Source organism: Spinacia oleracea, chromosome 1, assembly GCF_020520425.1.
Source record: "Spinacia oleracea cultivar Varoflay chromosome 1, BTI_SOV_V1, whole genome shotgun sequence".
NCBI lineage: Eukaryota > Viridiplantae > Streptophyta > Magnoliopsida > Caryophyllales > Amaranthaceae > Spinacia > Spinacia oleracea.
In genome coordinates this window covers 35,979,611-36,004,945 of record NC_079487.1, presented here as the reverse complement: position 1 = coordinate 36,004,945, position 25,335 = coordinate 35,979,611, and the positions used below count along the sequence as shown (strand labels likewise).

Here is a 25,335-nt window from a genome sequence, read left to right as displayed (position 1 = left end):
ACCCTTACCTAGGCCCAAGCATGACAGTCACACTAGGGCCAAGGGAATCAAACACATTGGAGAATGGCTTTGAGATTGTTTTGTTTTAGATTATGAACATTGTTTTCATAAGTGTAAAACTCTTTGTCATGTTTTGTTGATTTGAAATGAAGTTTCATTATTATTTAATTGGTTTAGAATTAAATAAAATGTCCAAATAATTTATAATTATCAAATAGGATCATCATAAGAGTTTTGATGAATGACACCCTATTAAGTGAATTGAGATTATAAATTATGAATCGTCCCTAGTCTAAGTCGTTAAATTGGACATAAACGACTAACTAAAAGACTGGTTTGTAAGTTGATTGATAACGCCCGATTTCATGGGTTATAGGGACATAAGGATATATATTATGAATATATGTTGGACTGACCTACCTAAAAGTTCTTTAAACATGTTATAGAATTTTGTGGTTAAACTATTTTAGTGGGTTCCTCAGACATGAGTATGGTATTTTCACACTCACTGATTAGTATGTCTTTGACATTGTCAAACGCCTTGCCGTAAAAGGAGCTGAGGTTATAAAGGCAGTGCTCGGGATTGCTAAAAATTGAGTGGGAGTTATAGCTATACAAGAATGAAGAAGTCCTCCTATGTCAATAGGAATGGTGTCTGGCCTCTTGAAGAGTAAGAACTGAAAATGCATGGCCGTGCTCAAATGGATTAAAGTTAATCATTTGTTTTGACAGTTCGAGCTCGAAGTTCAAGAAATAATTTGAATATTAATATGGATTACATAAGATGTCATCATATTATCAAATTGGACATTAAGTGACGAAGGAATTTAATATTGCACACTTGTTTAAGGACAAGTGGGAGATTGAAGGAATATGTCCTTTAATCAAGATGGCAATCACTAAATATAGATTAGGATTAATGATGGAGATTAATAATCCGGTTATTTAGGTGGTCATAATGTTTTGCTAGAAACCAATTATGATCTGTGGGCTAATTATTATTGGGCTACTACTAATATAACCGGGTCCTATAAGGTCACACACAATAGAGTATTGGATATGATCAATATGACCCAAGACCCATGATGGTCTTTGGTGTTGGATAGGATTTTGGAGTAGTTAAGGTTTACTAGGATACTAGGTTCCCTAGTTCTAGTAGGATTGGTTATCAAGTTATTATATATAGACGTGATGACCATGTGATTAAATACAAGTTGAATAAATCATTAACCCTAGGAATTGCGTAGACTGACCACACGAGACACCATGATGCACATAGAGCATGGTGCACCATGTGCACCAAAAGAACACATGTGCATAAACAAAAGAACATGACACTACGACAAAAGAACATGCAATATAATGTTTTAATTAATAAAAAATCACAATTTATTAAAAGTATTAAAAAAAATATGTCGATGTTCTTTTTACGTAACCAGATATTCTTTTAATTATATACTAATGTTCTTAAGGTGCACCATGCTCTATGTACACCATGGTCCACCTTCTAAATTGCGCTAGTTACGATCCAAACACCAAAGATGTCTCCAACGGTCCAATAAAACCACGTCATTCTCTAGACTCCTCTCCCTCCTTCTCTCACTCTTTATCTCTCCTAAATTTGTCTATATGTTCTTCTTCTCTATCACATGGGTCTCTCGTTGTCACGCCGTCCTCTCTGTTCTCTAACCTAAAAGATTCAATAAAGTTTCATTCTTATTTTATTATTAATAAATCTCTTAATCTTTCTGGGGTTTTCTTGGTGGAAAATTGCTCAATTTTTTTGGTAGTAGTAATAATGGCGGGAAAATTGAATGAAGATACCCAATTTGTATTGGAAGATGAACATGATCTAGAAGATAATAGTCTTGTACTCAGTTGTAGCAGTGATGATGACAATCATGATGATAATTATAATGTTGACGATGATGATGACAGTGCGGCTTTTACCTCTCAAACCTGGCCTCAGAGTTTCAGGTAATTTTTTTCAGAAAAAGTTTCTATTTTTTCTGCACTTTAGTTCTATTTTCAATGAGTATATGATTGTTTAAGATAATGAGATGCACATATTTGATTAGCGTAGATTCTTAAACTTTTTGCTGAATATAAAAGGCATACTTTTTTAGAAATTAATATGAACATTTGGTGCTTTTTTTGGGGTTTAGTTAATATGAATTTGGGTATCTAATGAAACCGAAACAAGCTCTAATTGTGTATAGATAAGTTGGATTTTGTCATTGCTTTTTGGAGGGATTAATTATCTTTTACCCAATTCAATTTGTTGGAAAAAAAAGTCTGGTTTGAACAAGTGGGTTTTTATTAAGGTGTTGGGATATTGAAGTAAAATTTAATCTTGTGAGAATGATCAGCAAAAGTTGCTGAATGCTACAGAAAAGATTAGACATATGTAGTTAGTTAAGGAGTTGATACTTACCATCTGTTTGTTGGCTTACTCGATTATTCGAGTTGTAATCGAGTTGGAGTGATAGCGCGGTTTGGATTATGATTTATGACTTTGATTGTCCTGTGTTGGCAAAAACTATCTGATGAATGTGATGATGAGTTAGATGAATTTGACTTGCTACATCTAATCACAATAGTTACTTGAATGGAATGGTCGTCGACTAAGTATATTTACTGAAATGTAGTAGTGGTTTGAATGGGAAAAGGCTTATATCTTCGCCTTTTCATATTTCAACAGAGAGACAACAGACTCGTATACCCTTGCTGCGTCCCCAGGCTTTGCATTGCTTGGTCGCTCTCCTAGCATGCGCAGCAGAAGTAGCGTAGATATTGATGAAAATAAGAGTCCCTTGCTACCAGAATATGGGAGCAGGTACCAGAAAGAAGACTATGACAAGTTATCGAAAATGTCATCAAGGACATCTGCTTTAGGCTCCTTGCACGAACATCTTGCTGGAGAGCTACCAATTGGTCAAGGATGCACTTTCACTCAAACTGTATTTAACGGTGAGCATATTTTTATGAAACTGTGTGATTGAAGATCCTTTATTTCCTGAAATTCCCTGGAAAGTACTCAGGTTTTCTTAGTCGAAAATATTTGTCCATCTCCACACCTAGCTTTCAGTTTTCAGTAGAGTTTAGTTTTTGACTAATGTAAGCCTTATATTCAATGAAATACCTCCTTGAGGAATGGCCTTTTATGGAGTAGAAGACCTGCCCAAAACTAAAGGGAATTTCACTTGGGTCAGCCCAAGCCGTCTCCACAGAGAAACCTATGAAACTAGGATTTTGTTCAAGCCATAATAGCCACAGTTTCAAAACAAATACAACTCAAACGCTAAACTGTTATTTATTCTCATACCTAGCTCTCTCTCCAATACTGAAAATTTCCCAGATTTTGACAATGGCACTCTTTGCTTCTCAAGTCCTTTAATCTTTCAGCTTTCAACAATTGAGTTTTTTCTTATGCTTGTTTTCCTGCAGGAGTAAATGTTATGGCTGGAGTTGGGCTTCTATCTACTTCCTATACAATAAAAGAAGCTGGCTGGTTGAGCCTGGTATTCTTATTCCTCTTTGCTATAGTATGTTGTTATACAGCCTCCCTAATGAGATATTGCTTCGAAAGTAGAGCAGGGATTATAACTTATCCAGACATTGGCGAAGCTGCGTTTGGGAAATATGGACGTTTGTTCCTGTCGGTAAGTTCCTTGATTGTGATATGTGCTATTAAATTCTTCGTACGGGGTTATTGGATTGGAATTAGTAAGACTTCTATGGTATTGATGGTTTGATACGCTATTAGCTTTGACTGTTTTCTGTATTTGTGAAAGAAAGATCTATGTTGACTTGTTTTAATTTCATGATGGATGCTGTCTGCAGATTGCGTTGTATGTGGAGCTATATGTAAGTGAAATTAAAGTTGTTGTTTCTAATTACGTGAATTACAGTTTACCTTCAAAATTTGCTTAATGTTTGTATATTTGTGCAGTCATATTGTGTAGAATTCTTAATTTTAGAGGGAGACAATCTTACCAGGCTATTCCCTGGGACGGCCTTAAGTTGGGGTGGTTTTTACCTCGACTCAACACATTTATTTGCATTGCTCACTGCCCTTATTGTTCTACCAACGGTGTGGTTGAAGAATTTACGTGTAATTTCTTACCTTTCAGGTGGTCTAACTTTCTATTTTCCCATGCCCTTTACAGTATTTATTGTGATTTTTGCTTTAAGTAACCAGCATTTTATGTGGAACTTTTTCATTTTCAGCTGGTGGGGTAATCGCAACAGTGATGATTGTTTTTTGTGTTCTGTATCTTGGAACGGTGGATGGACTTGGGTTTCATCACACAGGGAAATTTGTGAACTGGAGTGGCATGCCCTTTGCTATTGGTGTGTATGGATTCTGCTACTCAGGTCATTCAGTTTTCCCCAATATCTATCAATCAATGGCGGACAAGAAAAGATTTACAGCGGCACTGATAATCAGGTATAAAACCCTCGTGATAATGACTGAATCAGCATTTAGAGCCTTGTGGTGCTTATATGTTTCTCTTCAGTAATACAAACTCCTATCTATTTTGCAGTTTTTCTTTGTGTGTTTTGATATATGGAAGTGTTGCAGTCATGGGATATCTCATTTTTGGCGAGGGCACACTGTCCCAAATCACTCTAAACATGCCAAAGGACTCTATTGCTTCTAATGTTGCACTTTGGACTACGGTAAGTTACGGGTTTTAATGTTCTTTTTCAAACTTTTTTTGCCCAATATTCAAGCATATTGGAAGGGATTTTAAATAATTTTCTATTTTGTCTATGTGCAGGTGATTAACCCATTTACAAAATATCCTTTCTTTACATGATTTTTTTAAAAAAAAATTAAATGCCAGATACAGATATAATATGCTACATGCTCCTTCTCTTGGACTTATTGTTTGATACTTTGATTCCTTGACATGGAACACATATGCATTATTGTTGAACCCACTAGCTCGAGGGATAGAGGAGTTGTTACCTGCCCAAATTGCTCGTAGCAACTGGTGTTTCTTCGTTCTGAGGACAAGTCTTGTTATTTCCACACTTTGTGTCGCTTTCACGGTTCCATTTTTTGGTATGTACATTTTTTGGTATTTGAAATCCAGATCACGGTGAAGTCTTATTTTGAAGAATATAAATAGATGAACAATATTCATTAGTTTTTCTACTTCATGCTGCAGGTCTTCTAATGGCTTTAATCGGTTCACTTCTGAGCATTCTTGTGGTAAGCGTGCTCATTCCATTGATCAATAACTACCGTACATTGTCCATGGAAAACATTTTCCAAGGGAAAACACAATTCTAAAATAGTTTTATTTGTTTGGTTACTTAAAAGAAAATTAATAGAAAAAAGAAAATGGGAGAAGATTGAGGGGAAAGGGGAAAAGGTAGAAAAGTAATTTCCTACTTTTCAAATGGAAAGGGGAAAAGGTGGAAAAGTAATTTCCTACTTTTCAAAAAAGAAAATGCTTATAACATTATCCATGATAAATCCTTTTATGGTGCAGGCTGTGATCTTTCCAGCTTTATGCTTCTTGAAAATAATGGAAAAGAAGGCGACAAAGATGCAGGTTTGGTAACCCAATCTGTTTTGCTTATGAGTGAGAATTATGGAGTATTGATTTTAGCTTCTCTTTGAACTCATGCTAGTTTCTTTTCTTTGCTTTCAGGTGATAGTAAGCACTACCATTGTTGTGTTGGGAGTTATTGGTGCAGCTTTGGGGACATATTCTTCAGCAAGACAGATTATTGAGAGTTACTAAGTTATTGATAATTTGATGTTGACTACGATTTCGACTGGGCAGACAGCTTTGCTTTTAAATGCTTTTAAAATCTCTAGCTGCTCGCAAAAGATATATGTATAGTACATAAATAAACTCAGAAAATCCGCTCTAGAGTCTGTCACTTATTGGGGTAAGGTTGCGTATTGTGGATCCTCCTGCACGTGCCCGTGTTGATGGAGTTTTGGTGGTGGTGGTGGTGGTGGTGGTGGTTAGTTTTGTTACATAAATATTTGGTGGTGGTGGTTAGTTTTGTTACATAAACATATTAATTTTTTCGGAAATTTCATGAAATGCCCTCGAGTTTTGCCATAATTCACCAAACGCCCATCAAGTTTCAATAATTCATAAAATACCCCTCGCAATTCGTACAAATACCCAACATACCCTTATTAATAACGGGCCGTTAGTCCGCCGTTAGCCAAGTTTCCAATTCACCCAAATGCCCCTATTCTGAAACTTATTTCACCAAATGCCCCTATTAGGAAACTTATTTCACCAAATTCTCCAAATTTAAATATAGCTATTCAGATGTTCAGACGGCTAGTTTTTGTGTTTCAAAAGTGGTTCTTGGTCATGGTTGGCTATAAAAACCCCTTTGCTGAATGGTTCTTGTATTTTAGATGTTATTTTACTTTACTTTGCTAATTTCATAAGATTTGTGTCATGAGTTTTCTTTCAAAATCATCTTCCACACCCAATCATTCCACATATATTAGGGTACCTAACAAATTTTGTTATTGTGGTAGGAATGGAGGTTGAAGTGGTGTTCCACAAGCTCTTCTGGATAGCTGCTAATGCTTTTTGGGGTAGTTTTTTGCACATCTGTTTTGATCTTGCACATATTCGTTGAGTAGAAAATAACATTAAATGTAGTTGGTGCAAAGATGTTTTGTAAGTGAAGCTAAAAACAGAAATGCTTCCCACTTTGGTATTTTGTGCAGATTATGCAACATCAATTATTTATGAAATGTGAATTTGTTTCTCATTACTTGTGTTTACTTCGTGATTACAAACAGTAAAATTACAAACATCAATATCCCCATTTGTATTACAACTTTGACTACTTTTTGTTGTTGTTTTAGCTTCTTCTTCATTTGCTTCAATTCTTCTTGCATCTTACTGTTTCGCCTGTTTTCAATACTTTCTCATTCGTCTAAGCTTCCCCCGCATTGTCCTTCGTGTTGTTGCCCCTTGTTTTTTTGCTCAACTACTCCCTTTCACCATCTCAGATTGTTTCAAGGATCACACTTGTAGTACAACCTTTTTTTGCTCAACTACTCCCTTTCACCATCTCAGATTGTTTCAAGGATCACACTTGTAGTACAACCTTTGTGGATTGAGTGTTGTATTAGAGCTTCGAATGACAAATTTCCTACCACAATAACAAAATTTGGTAGGTACTCTAATATATATGTGGACTCATTGGGTGTGGATGATGATTTTGAAAGAAAACTCATGACAAAAATCTTATGAAATTAGCAAAGCAAATCAAAATAACATCTAACTTACAAGAACCATTCAGCAAAGGGGCTTTTATAGTCGACCGTGACCAACAACTACCTTTCAAACACAAAAACTAGTCGCTGAAACATCAAAATAGCTATATTTAAGTTTGGGGCATTTGGTGAAAAAAGTTTCACAATAGGGGCATTTGGTGAAATAAGTTTCAGAATAGGGGCATTTGGGTGAATTGAAAACTTGGCTAACGGCAGACTAACGGTCCGTTATTAGTAAGGGTATGTTGGGTATTTGTACGAATTGTGAGGGGTATTTTATGAATTATTGAAACTTGATGGGCGTTTGGTGAATTATGGAAAAACTCGAGGGCATTTCATGAAATATCCGTAATTTTTTTGAAAGAAATACAATACTCGTGACGCAATCCTAGCTAGTAGCTACGTAGTACGTCTCTTTAGATTATAGCACAACGTAAGTTAAAAGTAGATTTCGCTTGGGATAGAGCTAATTCACTATGTGCATCTTTAACAATTTTGGTCTTTGATGTAATCATATATTTTTCTTTTCTTGGTTGCTCATACTCATTAGGCGATCGAGCTCCAAATAAGCAAACAAAATATTTTTGGTATAACTAGTTGGATGATAACAACTGTCAAATTTCTATATCCACTAGTAGACCTGGTTATTGGATAAGGTATTCCAATGAATATAGAGTGTGGGTCATATTAATAGAATTCTTATTGGGTAAGACTCTTATTGAACATGGTCGATATATGACCAATTTATAACTCAATAATTTTGAAAACTAAAATAGTTATGATGTAATAAATTATATGGCTAGCTACGTATTCACTTGTGCATAAGACTCCTTTTCTCATTTTTCCTTGTTCGTTTATTGACCCGCCTACTGTCAACCTGCTATAGACCCGTGATTCGTCCATTATTGATCTGTTAAAATTAACCCTTTATTACGCAGCCCGCTTTTGACCCGCATCGGCCTTGACCCGACCCGCATAATAACCAGGTCTACCCACCAGCCATGGTGAAAAAATATCGCAATTTAGAAGGTGGACCATGGTGCACATAGAGCATGGTGCACCTTAAGAACATTAGTATATAATTAAAAGAACAACTGGTTACGTAAAAAGAATATGGACATATATTTTTTTATATTTTTAATAAATTGTGGTTTTTTATAACAAAAAAGTAAAACATTATATTGCATGTTCTTTTGTCCTAGTGTCATGTTCTTTTGTTTATGCACATGTGTTCTTTTGGTGCACATGGTGCACCATGCTCTATGTGCACCATGGTCCATAGTCCACGGATTGAAAAAATATACTTATGTCAACATTTATTAGTAGGGCAGATATAACGAAATCCACAAAGTACAAACAGATGGTGAACCTCGAACTTATAACCTTCAAATCACAAGGTGCTTTCATCGCTATGTCCATCAAGCTTGTTTGGTTCACTACCAAAGTACCACACATACTAACTTGAGAATATTTTTTTTTTAAAAAAAACACAAAATTGTTGCATTACTCCGGAAACAATTTTGGATACAAATTCAAGATTTGCTGCGCATTGTGCGAGGGGATGCAGGGTGGAAATGAGGCACTTGTATATTCCAATCCACCACCCTACCCATTGTAGATGGCGAGTATCTCATTTTGATATCTATATCTGTCCACAATACATCAAAATTTATCATACTCTGCTACTCATCACCAATGAGGTTTTTGCCTAATAACATATATAGAGGGCTTGTATATAATATATCAAAAGCTCGATTTCTCTATGTAATTTCTAATTGATAAGGGTGAGCATAACATGGTACTCTATCCAATTTTTCAGGAATCGAATCATGTTGCAATAGGTTCTTGAAAATTGGAACCAAAATCGGAACATGTTGTACTGAAAATTAGATTCATAACCTATTGTAACAAGTTTTGATTTAGGATACCCTATCATTTATCGATTTAAAAAAAGAATATGAATTGTTTTATGATTTCAGCTTAAATAACATTTTAATCCGATCTTTCAAAAAAAAGATATTTTAATCTGGTTCCAGTTTCAGATTCCGAATATAGGTGTTTGCTAGGGACCCAACAAATTCCAAAAAATTGAATCGAAACCAAAACTGTTACAACAAATTTGTAAACTAAACTATTTTTAAAACTCCTAGGCAAAAAATGGCATCTCATAGATTTTCAAACATGTGACCTCTCATTTGTTAGTAATACTTCCTCCATTCTTTTTTAAATGACACTATTGTACTTTTGGCACTATTCATATAATATACTTTGACCATCAATTGTGATTTATACTTAACAAAAAATATAGTCATGTGGGATCTTGTTATAATCGTTTCATCCTATAGTTTTATAATATCAAACTTTTATAATTTTTAACCATTGATAATAAAAGGTATTAATGGTTGAAATATTACATTGGCAAACGTGACAAAAAAATTGTGTCAATTAATAAAGAATGGAGGAAGTATATTTTAACCACTATGTCTTACGAGTTACTAATCCTTACATGACACGGCACGGAGTAAAATTGTATCCACCTGCCAATCCTGCCGTGTTGAAGGTGTGCGACAAAAATTACCACCTACAAGGCTACATTCATATTCACCCTATCGGCCTTTCCTCTGCAGTATTGCCCCCACTCTCTCTCCTCTTTTCTACAATGTAATCTGATTATAACCGACATCACATCATCATCCATCCCTCTTCCCTTCTTTATTTCCAGTTTCCTCTCTCTTTCTGCGGAAGAACCGCGAAAGAGAACATACAATAAACTTTAGTATACTCCTCCTTTTCCTTCATTTCTATCTTTTGAAAAAGTAAAATCATGAAGAACACTAATTTGTTGCATTTAGAATCATATTTTAGGCAAATTTAAATCATGGGTATTTCTGGGGTTGTCTTGAAATTGATTGATTGATTGAATTTTTTTCTTGATTTTAATTCTTGATTTAAAGAAGAATATATGATGAGATTCATAAAAGATGGGACATGTTGGTTGTTGTGAGAAACAAGGGAAAATGTCTGAATTGGTAGCGCGCACTGGTAGACATCAGCAACGCTATGAAGATGGCTGTCGCCTTGTTGCTGGGTATTCCTTTTTATGCAATTCTTTACCCTCATTCTTGCTTTATGTTTAGCTTATGCAGAATAATTATGTAAATGTTCTCAATTTTGTGTGTGGGCATTGTCATTTTATTTTGTGGATGTCAGCTAGCTTAGTTTGTAAAATCTTGGGGATATATAATACTTGGGATCGAATCTGTCTTTGTTATTTGCCTTTTTGCTCTCTCTCTATATACACGGGAAATGGAAAATTTGTTGATTTTCCTTGTCAAGTCAGTTTTAGGTCTAATGGCTGATAGTTAGCTCTATTTTTGTTATTGGTTTATTTATTTGTGTTGAATGGTCTTAAAAATATATTTAAAATGATAAGGGGATATGAGGAATTTAGGTTATAAACTTATAATACATTATTCTCATTCCTAGAATTGGTCATTGTATTTGGTTATGGTATACTAAAACTCATAAAGATTGGTTCTTAGAATTTGTTTCATTTCCATCATTAGGCTGAATCAGTTAGGAAGGTGTGTATTGGCTTGATCAAGGCATTGATCTTGGCACATTTCATTGGGAAGTTGATTGCGGTACTGCTTGTTGTTTGTCTTGCAGCGTCTTGAAACTTGATGTTTAATGGGACTCAAACCTTTTGTTTGGTTGGTTTGCACTATCATGTTTTTAGTAAAGAATAGTGCAATGGCCAATTCTTTATGTTGTTTGCTGGCAAGGAGTGATTCTTAGCAAGTCTTTTAACAACAGGGCTCTGGTATGGTGCCGTTGTGTGCGGGGTTTGGAGAGGTGTTTATGTTGACATCTTTGTTCCTCACAGTTGGAACTAAGGGAGAGACTACCTCAAGGTCTTTTTCCAAGAGAAATTTTGAAAAACAAAGTAGTTTTCTATTTTAGCAGTAGTCGTAGTAGTACTAGCAGAAGAAACCATATGTAGAGCAGGGACTAGCTGTCAGACAATTGACTCTATTTTAGAGGACCAGCGACATAAGTAGGAGGGGAGTAGGGGACAGAAATAAGGGCTAGAGGTGCTTCTCTTACGAATGGTAAGCATGCACAAGAGGTGGGCTTTTTTTTTTGTTGCGGGGGAGGAGGGGGCGTCAAACATGAGTAACCTTGTAAATGAAGGTTCTAAAACTTTAAGAATCTTTATAACTATCTTTCCGCTGTTGCAATGATGCAATCTTTTGTAGCTCTTTTGTTTTGGACATGCAATTTTAACATTGCCGTTATTCATGCATATGAGAAAATTTGCAGAACTTTAACTAGAAATTTATTGGCAGGTGTGTCCCTTTTAGATATAGAAGTTGCAATGAGAGTGATGGAACAGAATCTGAAAAGATTGTGGAAGTGCTTATGATCAACTCAACTAGTGGCCCAGGTCTTCTCTTTCCTAAGGTGAACTTGCAGACATTTTCTTGGTTTCTATCTGGCATTTATACTCTGTACCTACTAGCATGAATATTAAGGGATCTGGACTCTGGAGGTTGCAACATTGTTGCTTCTAGAAACAATGGGTAGATTTGGGATGGATGTTTTCTGTTTTTAAAGTCCCAGGTGCTGTAGCCCTCAAATAAGCTTTAGTACCTTTACCCCAAAGTGCAAATAGACAAAGAAATTGATCGACTTGATTAGGAAGAAAACTATGCAAGGAAAATATACTGTGGACAAAGGCATGGAGTGAATGTGATGGAAATGTTGTATTATAAGGAACATTCAACCACTTAAATGCTTGATTAGGAAATAAAAAAATGTCAGTTGACACATTCATTGTTTTCCGGCCAAACTTATATTTATAAACGGTTTTCTGGAATAAATGTACCTTTCACTTTGGGTGTTATTGCTGTGGCCTTGTATTAGTTATCTAGCTTGCTACAGGGCTTTTGTATGGTAAGTTAGGAGTTGAGTTTAAGGCAGGTGGCTTTGCAGTTCATGTATATACCCATTTATGTGCTGAATTTCAATGTATATAGAAGCTCAAGGAAAACCGAGGTGATAGGGGTCCTGCTGTGCCTAGGTGCGCCTATACAAAGATTTTTTAAAAAGTGACTGATGTGTGCCTCCTCTTTCGTGTCTCCTAGGCAGAAAAGGCGCTTCCCCAGCTCCTTTTAATACAATGCTTCGATGCTTGCTTATTAGTGTTAGATGTTGTCTAACTGTCTACTGTATTAATGGGTTTTCTTTAAATTTCTTGGTTGTAGTTCTTATTTTTTTTTGAACCCTTATGCCTGTCTCCTTGTATAGAACTCCAATATTAGATATTACCAATGCTTAGTGCATGTTGTCTGTGTGCATGAGTGTGCTTGAATTTCAGTAAGCCACGAGTGTCATTTTCTTGATTGATTGGACCGTATTGATTAGTAGTCAACTGAAAGTTATTATTGCTCATTTGTATAAAGATGCAATCCTCATAAACAAACACCCTTTTTCTTTCTCCGGCCTTACCATAGATTAAAAACTCGGCCGAGTTAACTCGTACCGGCCGAGTTGTACCGGATTTGGAGGTTGCTGATACGAGATTTGCCGATTTATCACGGCGTTTTACAAAACAATGGTATCTCGTCCGATATGACCGTTCCAGTCAAAAATCGCCCGAGATGTGTCGATACTCGCCCGAGAATACCGATACGAGTGCATATTGACCGATTAAAAGGAGGAGAAATACATATTTTATATTAGAGAAGAAGTAGAAGAGTGGAGCTCATCGAGTTACCACCATGGATGTTTGAAGAAGGAAGAGAAAGAGTAAGGGGAGACGGCTTGCAGTGGCGGCAGGGCTTTAGGGTTTTTAGGATTCTTTTATTAGGGTGAGTACTGAGTATGGGTAGGTGGGTGAGGGTTGGGGCAAGTGGTAACTGGGGGAGTGGGGATTGACTTTGTTACTTTGTTAATTATAACATGTGGCCAAAATCCCAAAATCCCAAAAACCCAGAATACTCTTTTATTGAATATGTACTGAGTTACTGTCTTACTGACGTATATTTTTTTTAAGAGAACTCTTATTAAATATAATAAAAATATAACAATAATAATAACAGCTATATCAACAGATTTACTCTTTTGTACACGTGCTTTGCCTTAATATTTTTTATCTTTTTAGTTCTCTTACTAATCTTTTTTTTATACAAGTATCTTTTAATTATTTTTTTCTTTTTAATCCCTCACTTATTTACTCTGATTTTTTAATTATTTTTTATTTTCTTCACTAATTCATCTTGTGTGATCACCGCGACCCGATCCGTGACTACCGAGACCGTTCCGTTACCGCATCACTGAAACGCGACCGCGGCCGTGACCGATACCACATTTTTACACAATGGGCCTTACCGACGACCTCTCAATTACTCGACCTTCCTTTTTCTTCTTAGGTTGTAGTAGAGGCTTGGGCATTTCACCCAAAAGTAAAGGTTTGGTTTGGGGAGTAGCATAGGTCTTATATATGTACAACCGATGAAGAATGAAAATGGATTTTGGGGATCTAGGCTTTGGTTTAGATTTGTCCAAAACAAAGGTTTGGAATAGAAAGTAGTATGTTGGTCTGTCATAGCCTCATAGGGAATATTATTTGACACTCTATTGTGACTATTTTTTATTTTTTTACAACTACAAAATATATTCAGAGGTGCAACTTAAGAATTATATTAATGGCTGCCTTATAAATCTTCCAACTAATGTTTAGCATCTAAAACATAGTTTTCCCGCCTTCTTCCACCCACCAATCATTTATAGCTTATATTTTATTTATTCAAAAAGCACGTGTCGGTACTTCCTTGCCTGCTTAGTTTTAAAAAGCGCGTTTTTTTGCACTTAAATCCCTGGAAGCTTGGGAGCTCACAGCAGAAACGCTTCTGCCAGCCGAAGCCTAGCGACATACAGGAAGCGCGCGCTTCCTATTCGGTGCTTCTGCGCTTTCTAGCGCTTTTGCGCTTCCTAGAGCTTTGACCCTTCTTTTTTATAAAATATAAAGCCACATGACTCTAATCTTCTTTTTTAAAGTATCATGTGATTTTTTTTTTAAAAACCGAATATTTGGGGAGGTTTTGAAAATCCTAGTGCAGTTTTCTCCCATAGTCGGATTTCTCTAGCCTTCTCGCCGGATTTCTCCCGCCGGATTCTGAAATTTTCTTTCATCGTTTTGATTTTTTTTTTTTCATCTTTTCTTTCCATATTTCCTCCATATTTTCTGAACTTCCGAAATTTTATTATTTCTTTGCGGGTGCACTTCGCCTACGAAAAGCGTGCTCGAAAAGCTTTGCGCTTAAGCTCCAGAGCCCTTTTGCGCTTCGGTGCGCTTAGCGCTTTTTAAAACTAAGCTTGCCTGTTCTATTTTACACCCGTGCTTACTTCCTGCCAACAAGCTATTAGGAGAGGGGACCCGAGATTTATAGTTTAGAAACTATACAAATAGACCAACACACAAAATAACGAAGTACACAAACTACGCAATGAGCCTAATTTAGAAAGTGATCAATCACTTCACTACACCAATTGACAGTGAGTAATTTTTACAATTACAAATCTAAAATTTTACTATTTTGATTAGTTGATATACTTGATATGAATGTTTTTTTCAGAAAAAGTTAGGACGTAAAAGTAAATAAGGATGGCTGATCTCTAAAGGAATGAAGATAACCAAATAAAAAGTAGGAAGAGTGAAGAATAAATAAATTAAGGCATCATGCAAAAAATATAGAACAATCTAACAACAAAGGTTTCATAAGGATAGGAGTTTAAATATCCAGGAATGAATAAAAAAGTAAAATTAATGGTGGATAAAAGTAAATCAGAATTCTTTCTAAAAAGACACCATCACGAGCAACAAATACTTTGTTCTGGCAATCAACTCTCCTTCCTCAACGCCATGGCTAAGCCTCGAAAGCACGCTTAGAATTCTGCTAAAGGGAAGACGAAAAACACTTGCATCAAGTTCCTAACAAGAAACTTGATACACGTGCACAAGCTAAAGAGCTCACCACTCAACAATGGCGGAGAAAGAAGCCATTGACACCATTTGTTCATTCCCAAATGATGCTCTTCTGATGGAGGACCAGATTCTCACTCCGAGAACTTCATTGATCAAACGCGAGGAAGGACTTCAATGCCTGGATCAATGGTGGATCAATGGTCTCAGTCAATGTAAAGATATTAGGACCCATTTTCATAAAATCTGGTGGTATGTTGTTGATGGGGGTTCATCTGTGATTGTGAATGATACGATTAATTCTCCTATTCCTAATTCTGTCTCAGATGTGATTAATGACTATAATTTGAATGAAACACCACCACCGGTCCAAATCGATTTAGAAGATATTGAGGATGAAATTGCATTTTAGAAATCTGCCATTGTTTGCTATGTCATTGGTGCCAACCCTCCTCAACATGTAACGGATGGGTTTGTTCACAGAATTTGGGGAAAAATGGGGGTGGATAAGGTGTCAATGATTGGGAAAGGTATCTATCTGGTACAATTCCTAACTACGGAGAATTGCAGCAAGGTACTCCAAGGGGGTGCCCAATTTTTTCACTCAAAATCTCTTATTTTGAAACAACCATGGTCCCTTGATATTAATTTTGTTGAAGAACCAGTTAAAACCCTCCCAGTTTGGATCAAGTTTCCTAGCCTTGAAGTCATATGTTGGGGAGAGAAGAGTTTGTTTGGCCAGGCTGGAGTACCTATCAAGGTTGACCAAGCAACATTGAAAAGGGAGAAACTGATGTTTGCTAAGGTCTTGGTGGATGTTAAGCCGACCTTCTCATCCATGATCCAGTTTGTCAATGAGAAGGGAGTAGTGGTTGATCAGTAGGTTCATATGATTGGGTACCTATCTCATGCTGTAACTGTAAAGGGATAGGCCCTAAGGACGATAATTGTATTCAGAAGAAGAAGCAGTTGAGACAAAAGAAGGTTGGGTTCAGAAAGGTGGTGTTCCACTTCCCAAATCACAAGTACCATGACAACTATTGCCCCATCAGTTCCAGATGAGGAAGGTTTTGTTATGGCTCCTGATTCAACACATAAAAATGTAGAGAATTGAGACTTGTTCAATTTTTTTTTTTTTTTATTTATTTATTATTATTATTATTATTATTATTATTATTATTATTATTTATATTTATTATTTATTATTTATTACCAGGTTCTAGATGAACAAGGCAATATAGATTCATTGAGTGGGACACTTGCTTTTGTTTCAGTCCATTAGACCAGCCTAATGGATAACTTGCTATGTTGGAATGTAAGGGGACTGAACATAAGAGAGAAGCGAAATTGAGGTGAGAAGGTTCATTCATACTCATCAAATTAAGATGTCAAGTCTCCTTGAAACAAGGGTGAGAGCTCCTAAAATGGGGGCTCTTTACTTTACTATTTGTCCTAATTGGTGTTTCACTACCAATCTTTGTCACACTTCTAGTGGTAGGATTGTGTTGGACACTTCTAGTGGTAGGATTTTGTTGGAGGGTGGGATCCAGACTCTTTTGAGGTTGATATTAAGGCTATGAGTGCTCAACTCATACAATGCTATTTCACCCTTGGGGGAACTAACCTTAGTTTCTTTGCTTCATTCATTTATGGTATGAATGACATGAAGGATATAATTGCTTTGTGGGACCCATTATTTGAGGTGGCTACTGGTATCACTCAACCTTGGTTAATCATGGGTGCTTTTAATGATATAATGGAAATGGAAGACAGGATAGGCTCTCCTGTCAAGTTCTCTGAAATATAGGATATGAGGAACTGTATGGTTAGTTGTTCTCTAGGTATGATCATCAAGACTGTTGGGAGACAGTTCATTTGGACCAACAAGCAGGATGTTGTGGATAGAGTATTTCTAAGGATTGAAACAGTGCGAGCTAATACTCAATGGGAGGATCTCTTCCCAAATGTCGTTTGTCCCGAAGGGGATTATGATCATTCCCTTATGGTGCTTAGTTGTTATAGGAATTGCAACCATAAAAGGCCATTTAGATTTCAGAACATGTGGGCGAGGGGTTTTTACCCATCATTCACTCTAACTGGTGGAGCAAGCAAGTCTGTTTCTAGTTGTCATATGTTTAAACTAGTGCAAAAATTAAAGTGGATTAAGGCTGATCTGAAAGCCCTTAATCAAAAGGGTTTTACCGATATCGAGGCCTCTAAAGTTGTCAAATGTTTAAACTAGTGCAAAAATTGAAGTGGATTAAGGCTGATCTGAAAGCCCTTAATCAAAAGGGTTTTACCAATATTGAGGCCTCTAATGTTAACCATGAGCTTCTTCTTGCTTAAAATCCGTTATATGATGATCCCACTATTAGCTAATGCTAAGTCATGGAAGCTTACTCTCAATGTCTCTCTTTTCTTCGGCAAACTGCAAAAATACAATGGCTTGAGCTAGAGGATGAGAACTCTAAATTCTTTCATATGAGTATCAAGCATGGAAGGAAATAGAATAGATCAACTCAATTCACAATGCCGAAGGTGAATGGCTTCAATCAGAAGATAGAGTCCAACGGGCTTTTATCCCACTGTTCACTTTTTGGTCTACAAATGGAGAATAGAACTTCTGTTAAGGCCATTGTGGTTGATCAAGGCCTAGGTTGACCACAAGGATGGCTTCACTTGTTCCTTCTAGGAAAGACATATCAAGCACATGCTTGATATCCATACCAGATGGTCTATAGCAGTTCTTTAAATAAGCTTGGACTGCTATAAAAAAAGACTTCTATTGGGAAAATTTTGGGGGAATTAAATGTCACATCCATCTCTCTAGTCCACAAGCTCATTGTTCCTGCTTCAGTGGGTGACAACTTCAGGCTCATAGCTTGATGTTATGTTATCTACAAGTGCATCTCTAAGCTCATTTGTGGTATATTATCTCTCCCAACCATGAAGCTTTTGTAGCCGGCATATCCATCTTGCAGAATGTATTGATTTGTCAAGATATCACAAGTTGTACAATAGGGGTCAGACGCCATGCTGTATGATGAAGTTGGACTTAAGGAAGGCCTTTGATGCAATAATGGATATTCATTGAGGAGATCATGACTGAGCTTGGCTTCCCTAGTCATTTTGTTCAATTAGTAATGACTTGCTTATCCATTAATCAATACTCTATCTTGATTAATGGAGTTCCTTCTCCTCTCATACATCCAAAAAGAGGTATGAGACATGGTGATCCCCTCTCCCCCCCTCCTCTTCACCTTATGTATGGAGTAATTCTCTATAACGCTTCCCATCCTCCGTTTAAGTTAAGTTCCATTCCATTCCAGGTGTAGAATAATGGCTCTGCTCTGAATCATCTATGTTTTGCTGATGATCTTCTTCTGTTCTGCAATGATGATACAACTTCTATGCAAATCGTGCTTGAAGGCTTGAAGTTTTACTCTGACACTACTGGTCTACAAGTGAACAAGTGAACCCCAGTAAGTCTTCCATCTACAATTGTTGTTTGGACCCACAAACTATAGCCAATGTTTTTGAATTTACTTTTGATTCTCTCCCTTTTAAATACCTTGGGGTGCCTATAAGTTCTAGAAAGATCAAAGCTGGTGACTGCAACATCCTTCTTGAAAAGATGGTTGCTAAAATCAAGGTGTGGAGCTCTAGACATCTGTCCTTTTTAGGGGGAATACATCTTATTAACTCTGTTCTTAGAGCATCTCCAATGGTTGTAGCTAGGGACTTGCTTGCAATTTTTAGGAATTCTAAGCTACTAGCTTGACCATTGAAGTTGGAATGATAAATTAGTTTGGCCAAGCAAATTAGCTTATTTGCTTGAAAATCTTGGCCAATGAAATAATATTAAATTAAACTAAATTAAAATATTGATTGACAAATATAACTATATTAAATATCAAGCTAGTAGCTAACCACTAGGGTACTAACTAGCTAGAAAGGGAAGTAGCTTGAAATATTATGTGGCATGACAAGCTAATTTAGAAATTAGCTTACCGTTGGAGATGCTCTTATGAGCATTAACATCTACTGGGGTCAAATTTTCCTGATTCCGAATTCCATCATTAAGAAAATTAATGTTGTATGCAGATCTTACCTCTGGTATGGAGTATATGATGATAGCAGGCCATGTAGTGTGGCATGGGGCAAGATCTATATGGATAAAGATCAAGGAGGGCTTGGTTTTAGAAACCTGTCTATCTGGAACCAAGCAGCAATAGGAAAGTTAGCTTGGGCAATAGAGAAAAAGCAGGATAATCTTTAGGTAAAATGGGTGCATTCCATGTATTTTAAGACCAAGAGCTGGCAGCAGTATAACCCTACCCTTCTCTTGCTGCCAGTTGGGCTGTGTGAAATATGTATGCAAGGTAAAGCATAACTGCATTGCTGCTCTTCAGTCTGCTGCTTGGCCTACAACAGGTAGGTACTCTATTAAAGAGAAGTATAGCAATCTTAAGTGCACTCATGCAAGACTCAATGGGCCAGATATGTGTGGAATAGATTATCTATCCCCAAATACAGGTAAATGGTTTACCCTGCTGGACTGGCTCAAAACCAAATCTAGGTTGTTTCAGTACGACATTGGCACCAAAAACTTGTGTGCTATCTGTGGTAATGCTGTTGAAACCAGTGCTCACCTGTCTTTTGAATGCCATTACAGTTAAGTTATCAATGCAGGTGTAGCAGGTGGTGTTTACCAAACCTGGAAAGCAAGAAACTCTACTGTTTAGGAGCAAACTGTTCCCGTGGCTTCAGCTTTGATGCATATTTTTAAATTTGACATCAAGCACATAATTTTGAGTATTGGTGGAAAGATCAGTGACATAGATAGAGATTGGTTGCTAACTTTGCAATCTGTCTAGTCCTTTTAGATTTAGTTGGTTGAATCTGTTGTTTTCTTCAGGACTTGCTAAGGGGTTGTTCTCCTTAAGCTTGTTCCTGTATAGGTTGTAAAACTATTGTTTGAGTTGTAAAATATCTCTTTCTTGCTAAAAAAAAAGTAAATCAAATAAAATTGAAGGGAAAAATTATTGACTAAGTCTAGATTCAAACCTCAGATCAAAATACACAACGCATGCACCGTCAGGTTGAGACTTCAACCACTTGCAATGTTTTCAATATGAAGGTAAGGCACTGATACTTTAAAAAGTTGTTTTTATTTTTGGCGAGGCACGTGCCACCCAGGCACCTTCGTAGATCTGCATTTTGCCGGTCAGTGTCATCATTGACACTTTCTTTGGATAAGAGGAAACAGAGAGAAAGGGAGGGAAGGGAAAGGGAAGGGAACAATCTCCTTTGTTTGGACAAGAGGTTGGATGAAGGAAGGGTAGGGAGAGGGAGAGATCTGTCCCTTCCTATTTAATCAACACCATCCCTTCAAAATGAGAGAGATTTGGAGGAAAAATGGAGCTCACCTTCCCCTTCCCTTCCTCCTCTTCCCCTTCCCTTCCTTTTCCTTCCCTTCTATCTTGTTATCCAAACACTCATTTGAAGAAAGATTGGTGTTTGTGACTTGTTGATTGATTACTTTTTGTGTCACTGGTAAGCTGGAACTCGTAGATTCAATAGAACTTAATTATTTTGAGCTGTGTACCTGAATCTTTCTTCTCTGTTCTAGCTTGTGACTTTGGCAGCTTGTGACTTTGGCAATTGACATCTTTACACCACATTTTAACGTTATATAGAGGTTCCTAGTCACCAAATTTATTGGTTATTCTTTCTGTAAACGTTATATAGATGATGACTTGGAAAGTTGCCTTTGTTGGTGCATTTGATAGATGTTACAGGTTTTGCTGCGCGTGAGACTTGGTTACTAAAGTTCAGACTGCAGTAATCAAATTTAGTAAAACATGTTTCAATGTGTGCCTTTGCTTAGATCTTTGCTCCTTTGTAAAATTCAGGGTGGCTGGGAGAACGATGAAACTGTTGAAGAGGCAGCGAGACGTGAAGCAATAGAAGAGGCTGGCGTCAAAGGCGACCTATTGGTTAGGAATTCAAATTTTATTATTTTGCGGATAATTTGAATTGTTTTCATATAGTACGTAACTTTTTTAAAATCAATGCGTTTGCATTCATTGAGAAGTCCGCTTAGGCTGATATTTTTGTTGTAAATAAAGGTTCTCAAGGCTAAAGTATAGAACAAGAAAGTAGAATGATCTTACAAAAATTGTTGTGAAAATGAGATTCGGTGCTCATTATTTTTCACGATTCGTTCTCTAAGGTTAACACAACTCTCAACACACAATGACAACTATTGGGTGTAAGATGGAGTTACCAAAACTTATGCCAAAAAAAAGAGAACATAAAAGAGAGGAAGAGATAACAATGGTACGTTTTTCCAAAGCCAGAGAATGAGTATATATTATATATATAGGGTTTAGTATAGGAACCAAAACAACACAAGGAAGTCAAGCGACTCAAAAGAATCCAATTACCAGAATCAATGGAATTAATCTTTGATAATGAAAAGTTAACTCCTTTAATCAAGAGGAATATAAACCATGTAACTCATCACAATCAGAAGAATTAAATCCCTAAAAGCATACTTAAATGAGTTGTTTCAAAAGCAGGTCCGTTCCTGATTTTTAGAGGGCCTAGGCAGAATAGGGGATTAGGCCCCTTTCGAAATCATATGTCTAATATATGAAACTGGAAGAGTTAATAAAAAGTACATATACAAAATATCATGAATGGTAACATTAATTCTTCAAAAATAAAAGTGATTTTTTTAAAAACACACACTAAAAAGTACTTCAAAAAGAAAATTGAATGAGAAACATAAAAGGTAAAAGCCAAAAACTTAAATTGTTGCAGGAGTGGGGAATAGAGCTCGCGGGCACCATGCCAAACAAATCAAATTCGCTCCAACTTGGTACCACTGAGCTAGAGTTAGTTAACAGTAATATTTAGCATGTTTTTTTTCTATTTTACTACTCTCCCGTCCCAGATTAGTTGTTACACTTTCCTTTTTCATCGTCCCATATTAGTTGTTACACTTCTAAATTAGGAGCGAACCCACAATTATGATCTTGTCTCTCTCTTCCCACTATTTTTTTTTGTCCACATACCCTCTCATTCAATTAAAAAAATACCCCACTAACTCCTATCCTTAGTTTTAAAAAGCGCGAAGCGCACTGAAGCGCAAAAGGGCCCTGGAGCTTAAGCGCAAAGAGCAGGCGAAAGCGCATGCTTTTCGTAGGCGAAGCGCGCCCGGAAAGAAATAATAAAATTTCTAAAATCCTGAACATACGGAGAAAATATGGAAAGAAAGGATGAAAATAATAGATAAATCAAAACGATGAAAGAAAAATTCAGAATCCGACGGGAGAAATCCGGCGAGAAGGCTAGAGAAATCCGGCTACGGGAGAAAATTGCACTAGGGTTTTCAAAAACTTCCCAAATATTCGCTTTTTTAAAAAAGAAATCACGTGATACTTTAAAAAAGAAGATTAGAGTCACGTGGCTTTATTTTTTATAAAAAAGAAGGGTCTGAAGTGCCTAGACTACAGGAAGCGCAAAAGCGCTAGGAAGCGCAGAAGCACTGAAGCGCTAGGAAGCGCACGCTTCTTGTATGTCGCTGGGCTTCGGCTGGTAGAAGCGTTTTGGTTTGAGCTTCTGAGCTTCCGAGCTTTAAGCGCAAAAAAGCGCGCTTTTTAAAACTAAGCTCCTATCACATCTACTTTTTCAATAAAATAACAATTGATAACCAAACAACCACGTATCACCTAAAACTTTGTGCAAAGGTATGTATAACAACTAATCTGTGACGGAGGGAGTAATATACTGTACTGATTATTTGGGCCCCTTTTCGTCCTGGCCCTAGGCGGCTGCACTCCTCGCCTACCATTAGGGCCAGGGCTGTTCAAAAGGAATCACGAGGAAGCAAAGCAAAACTGGATAATTTACAAGTTTTGGTCTCCTCCCGACTGCTCGCCTGGTCGGGTGCGAATGCCATCAACCAAGAAGTCCTTTAATTTGTCCGGTCGGGCACAAAATGCAACAGTAAATTCACCAAGTATATTCGTCCGGTCGGGCACGAATGCAACAGTAAATTCACCAAGTATATTCGCGCGGTAGGTCGAGTTGACCTTCCAGTCCCATCGCCACTTTTGTAGTCGCGTCCAGTCAGCGACTTCGCCCCAGTCCCATCGCGCGAGGTCTCGCCCTGTCAGGCGAATCCGCCCGGTCCCATCTGGCGAAGTCTTTTTCCAGCTTTACTTCCAACAATTTTAACACCTAACTATGATACCTGTTCTGTTTATCTTTAATATTTAATGATGCGAATATTTTGGCTCCAAACAATTCTAGTGAATGAGTGATAATTAGTTATTTTGGCTCCAACAAAGTGTCCACCTCCAACAAAGTGTCCACCTCATTTATCTGTTTACACTTTGTTTGGGGAAGAGGAAATGGAGAGATAGGGAGGGAGGGGAACAAGTTCCTTCGTTTGTATAAGGGGTTGGTGGAAGAAAGGGGAGGAAAAATGGAGCTCCACCTCCCCCCTCCCTTTCCCCTTCCCGTCCTTTCCCTTTTATCTTATAATGTCTGAGAAATTTTGTTTGTGTGTCTTTCAGAAACTGTCTGTCTAATGGGTGGTGGTTTTAACAAATAATTAAATATAAATTTTCACACTTCTACAGTATTTAGCATTTGCTTGTAGCCATCTTTGTGGCCTTCTGGCTTAAGGTTGATCCCCTTTACAACAACACGGCATAAAAAAATTCTATTAATAGGCTACCAAGAAGTATGTCAGACTTAATGAACTGTTTTTCTTTCTAATTTCTTTTTCACATTTATAGATTTTTCAGGGAGTTTGTTGTTGGTAAAAGTTTTATCTCATATTCCAGGATTGTATAGGTTACTACGACTTTAAGAGCAAAACCCTGCAAGATGATTTTAGCCCAGAAGGTTTATGCAAGGCTGCTATGTTTGCCTTGCTTGTGAAGGAGGAGCTAGAGTATTGGCCAGAGCAGAGTACTCGACAAAGGAGTTGGTTAACCATACCTGAAGCATTAGATTGTTGCCGGCACCCATGGATGCGGCAAGCCCTTGAAGAAGGTTTCATGAAGTGGCATGCCACTAGGATGTCAAGCACGGAGTAAGAGAATGATATTGTTGAAGAGAAAGAATTATGTACCCCAAATCAACCCTTTTCGCCTTCTTTGTTTCTTTCTTTGTTCCCCCAGTTTTGAGTTGAGAGAAGGTGGTAAATGGTGTGCATCTCTTAGATGGTTTTTTAGATTTCATTCTTCGACATGTTTTTCTTTTTTATAGGCTCAACTGACCTCTTTAACATGTTTTAAATTACAGGGAAAAAGCATTTGAGTTTCTCCCAACTGTTTTTCCAACTTTGTCTTCTGGGTTTCAAATTCCATAATGAAATTGTACATTGTGAAAAGGACTACGGAGGTTTTAGACAACTTATTGTTCTCCTTTATTTGACTTTATGTGCAACTCTTGATAGAGACTCAATAGTCATACCTTTTGCTAATGAGAACGAAAGACATAACTTTTTAGTTTAAAAGATCGATGTACTGCTGGTTTCGTAGACCAATTATTACTCCCTTCGTCCTTTATGTTCTTTACGTTTGGTATTATGTACGTGATTTAACGACTAATTAATGTGCATTGAGATTTCTTAATTTTATTTTTATTCAAACAAGGCAAATTCGTTTATTTATGAGGGCCCTATGTGGTTAGGAGTTGTTAGTTATTAGCCGATCTGACTAGTTGTTAGCGGTTTATATTAGTTGGTTGAATTAGCTGTTTGTGTAAAAGTACTTGGTAAATTATCCGTTAGTAGTTTAATATGTAAAATGACTATTAAACATTGACGTAATTTGTTTGTTATTAATATTAGACAAAAGGTTTGATGTGTTGATTATTTTCTTTTTATTTCTTGACTAAGCATTGAATAAATAAAACAAGTAAATTTTAAAAAATAAAGTATTCTTAATTTAAAATAAAACAAGTATATAAATTCTTGATTTGTAAATAGAGAAATATTACAAATAATCTTACAGGCGTGATTGCAATAGGTTTCAAGTGTTTTAAAGTT

General features: G+C 36.8%; 2 protein-coding genes across 2 annotated transcripts; both read left to right on the top strand.

Moving 5' to 3' along the window:
• The first annotated feature begins 1,590 nt into the window (after positions 1-1,590).
• Positions 1,591-6,155, top strand: LOC110806190 (amino acid transporter AVT1A). The gene is made up of 12 exons (XM_056835270.1): positions 1,591-1,977; positions 2,702-2,970; positions 3,448-3,662; positions 3,844-3,867; positions 3,953-4,133; positions 4,231-4,450; positions 4,548-4,683; positions 4,785-4,808; positions 4,930-5,071; positions 5,178-5,221; positions 5,505-5,567; positions 5,667-6,155. The coding sequence occupies exons 1-12, from the start codon at positions 1,799-1,801 to the stop codon at positions 5,757-5,759; spliced, it is 1,590 nt and encodes a 529-aa protein (XP_056691248.1). The 5' UTR covers positions 1,591-1,798; the 3' UTR covers positions 5,760-6,155.
• A 3,711-nt stretch (positions 6,156-9,866) lies between these two features.
• LOC110806187 (nudix hydrolase 16, mitochondrial) lies at positions 9,867-24,724 on the top strand. Its single transcript, XM_022011820.2, has 4 exons — positions 9,867-10,364; positions 11,626-11,740; positions 21,179-21,262; positions 24,125-24,724. The coding sequence occupies exons 1-4, from the start codon at positions 10,258-10,260 to the stop codon at positions 24,377-24,379; spliced, it is 561 nt and encodes a 186-aa protein (XP_021867512.1). The 5' UTR covers positions 9,867-10,257; the 3' UTR covers positions 24,380-24,724.
• Positions 24,725-25,335: the final 611 nt, after the last annotated feature.

Excerpts from the sequence above, each read along its gene's own strand:
- LOC110806187 (XM_022011820.2), top strand. The coding sequence starts at position 10,258 with ATGGGACATGTTGGTTGTTGTGAGAAACAAGGGAAAATGTCTGAATTG. Across the intron at positions 10,365-11,625 it reads GGCTGTCGCCTTGTTGCTGG|GTGTGTCCCTTTTAGATATA; the intron begins GTATTCCTTTTT and ends ATTTATTGGCAG. Across the intron at positions 11,741-21,178 it reads CAGGTCTTCTCTTTCCTAAG|GGTGGCTGGGAGAACGATGA; the intron begins GTGAACTTGCAG and ends TGTAAAATTCAG.
- LOC110806190 (XM_056835270.1), top strand. The coding sequence starts at position 1,799 with ATGGCGGGAAAATTGAATGAAGATACCCAATTTGTATTGGAAGATGAA. Across the intron at positions 2,971-3,447 it reads CACTCAAACTGTATTTAACG|GAGTAAATGTTATGGCTGGA; the intron begins GTGAGCATATTT and ends GTTTTCCTGCAG. Across the intron at positions 4,451-4,547 it reads ACAGCGGCACTGATAATCAG|TTTTTCTTTGTGTGTTTTGA; the intron begins GTATAAAACCCT and ends TCTATTTTGCAG.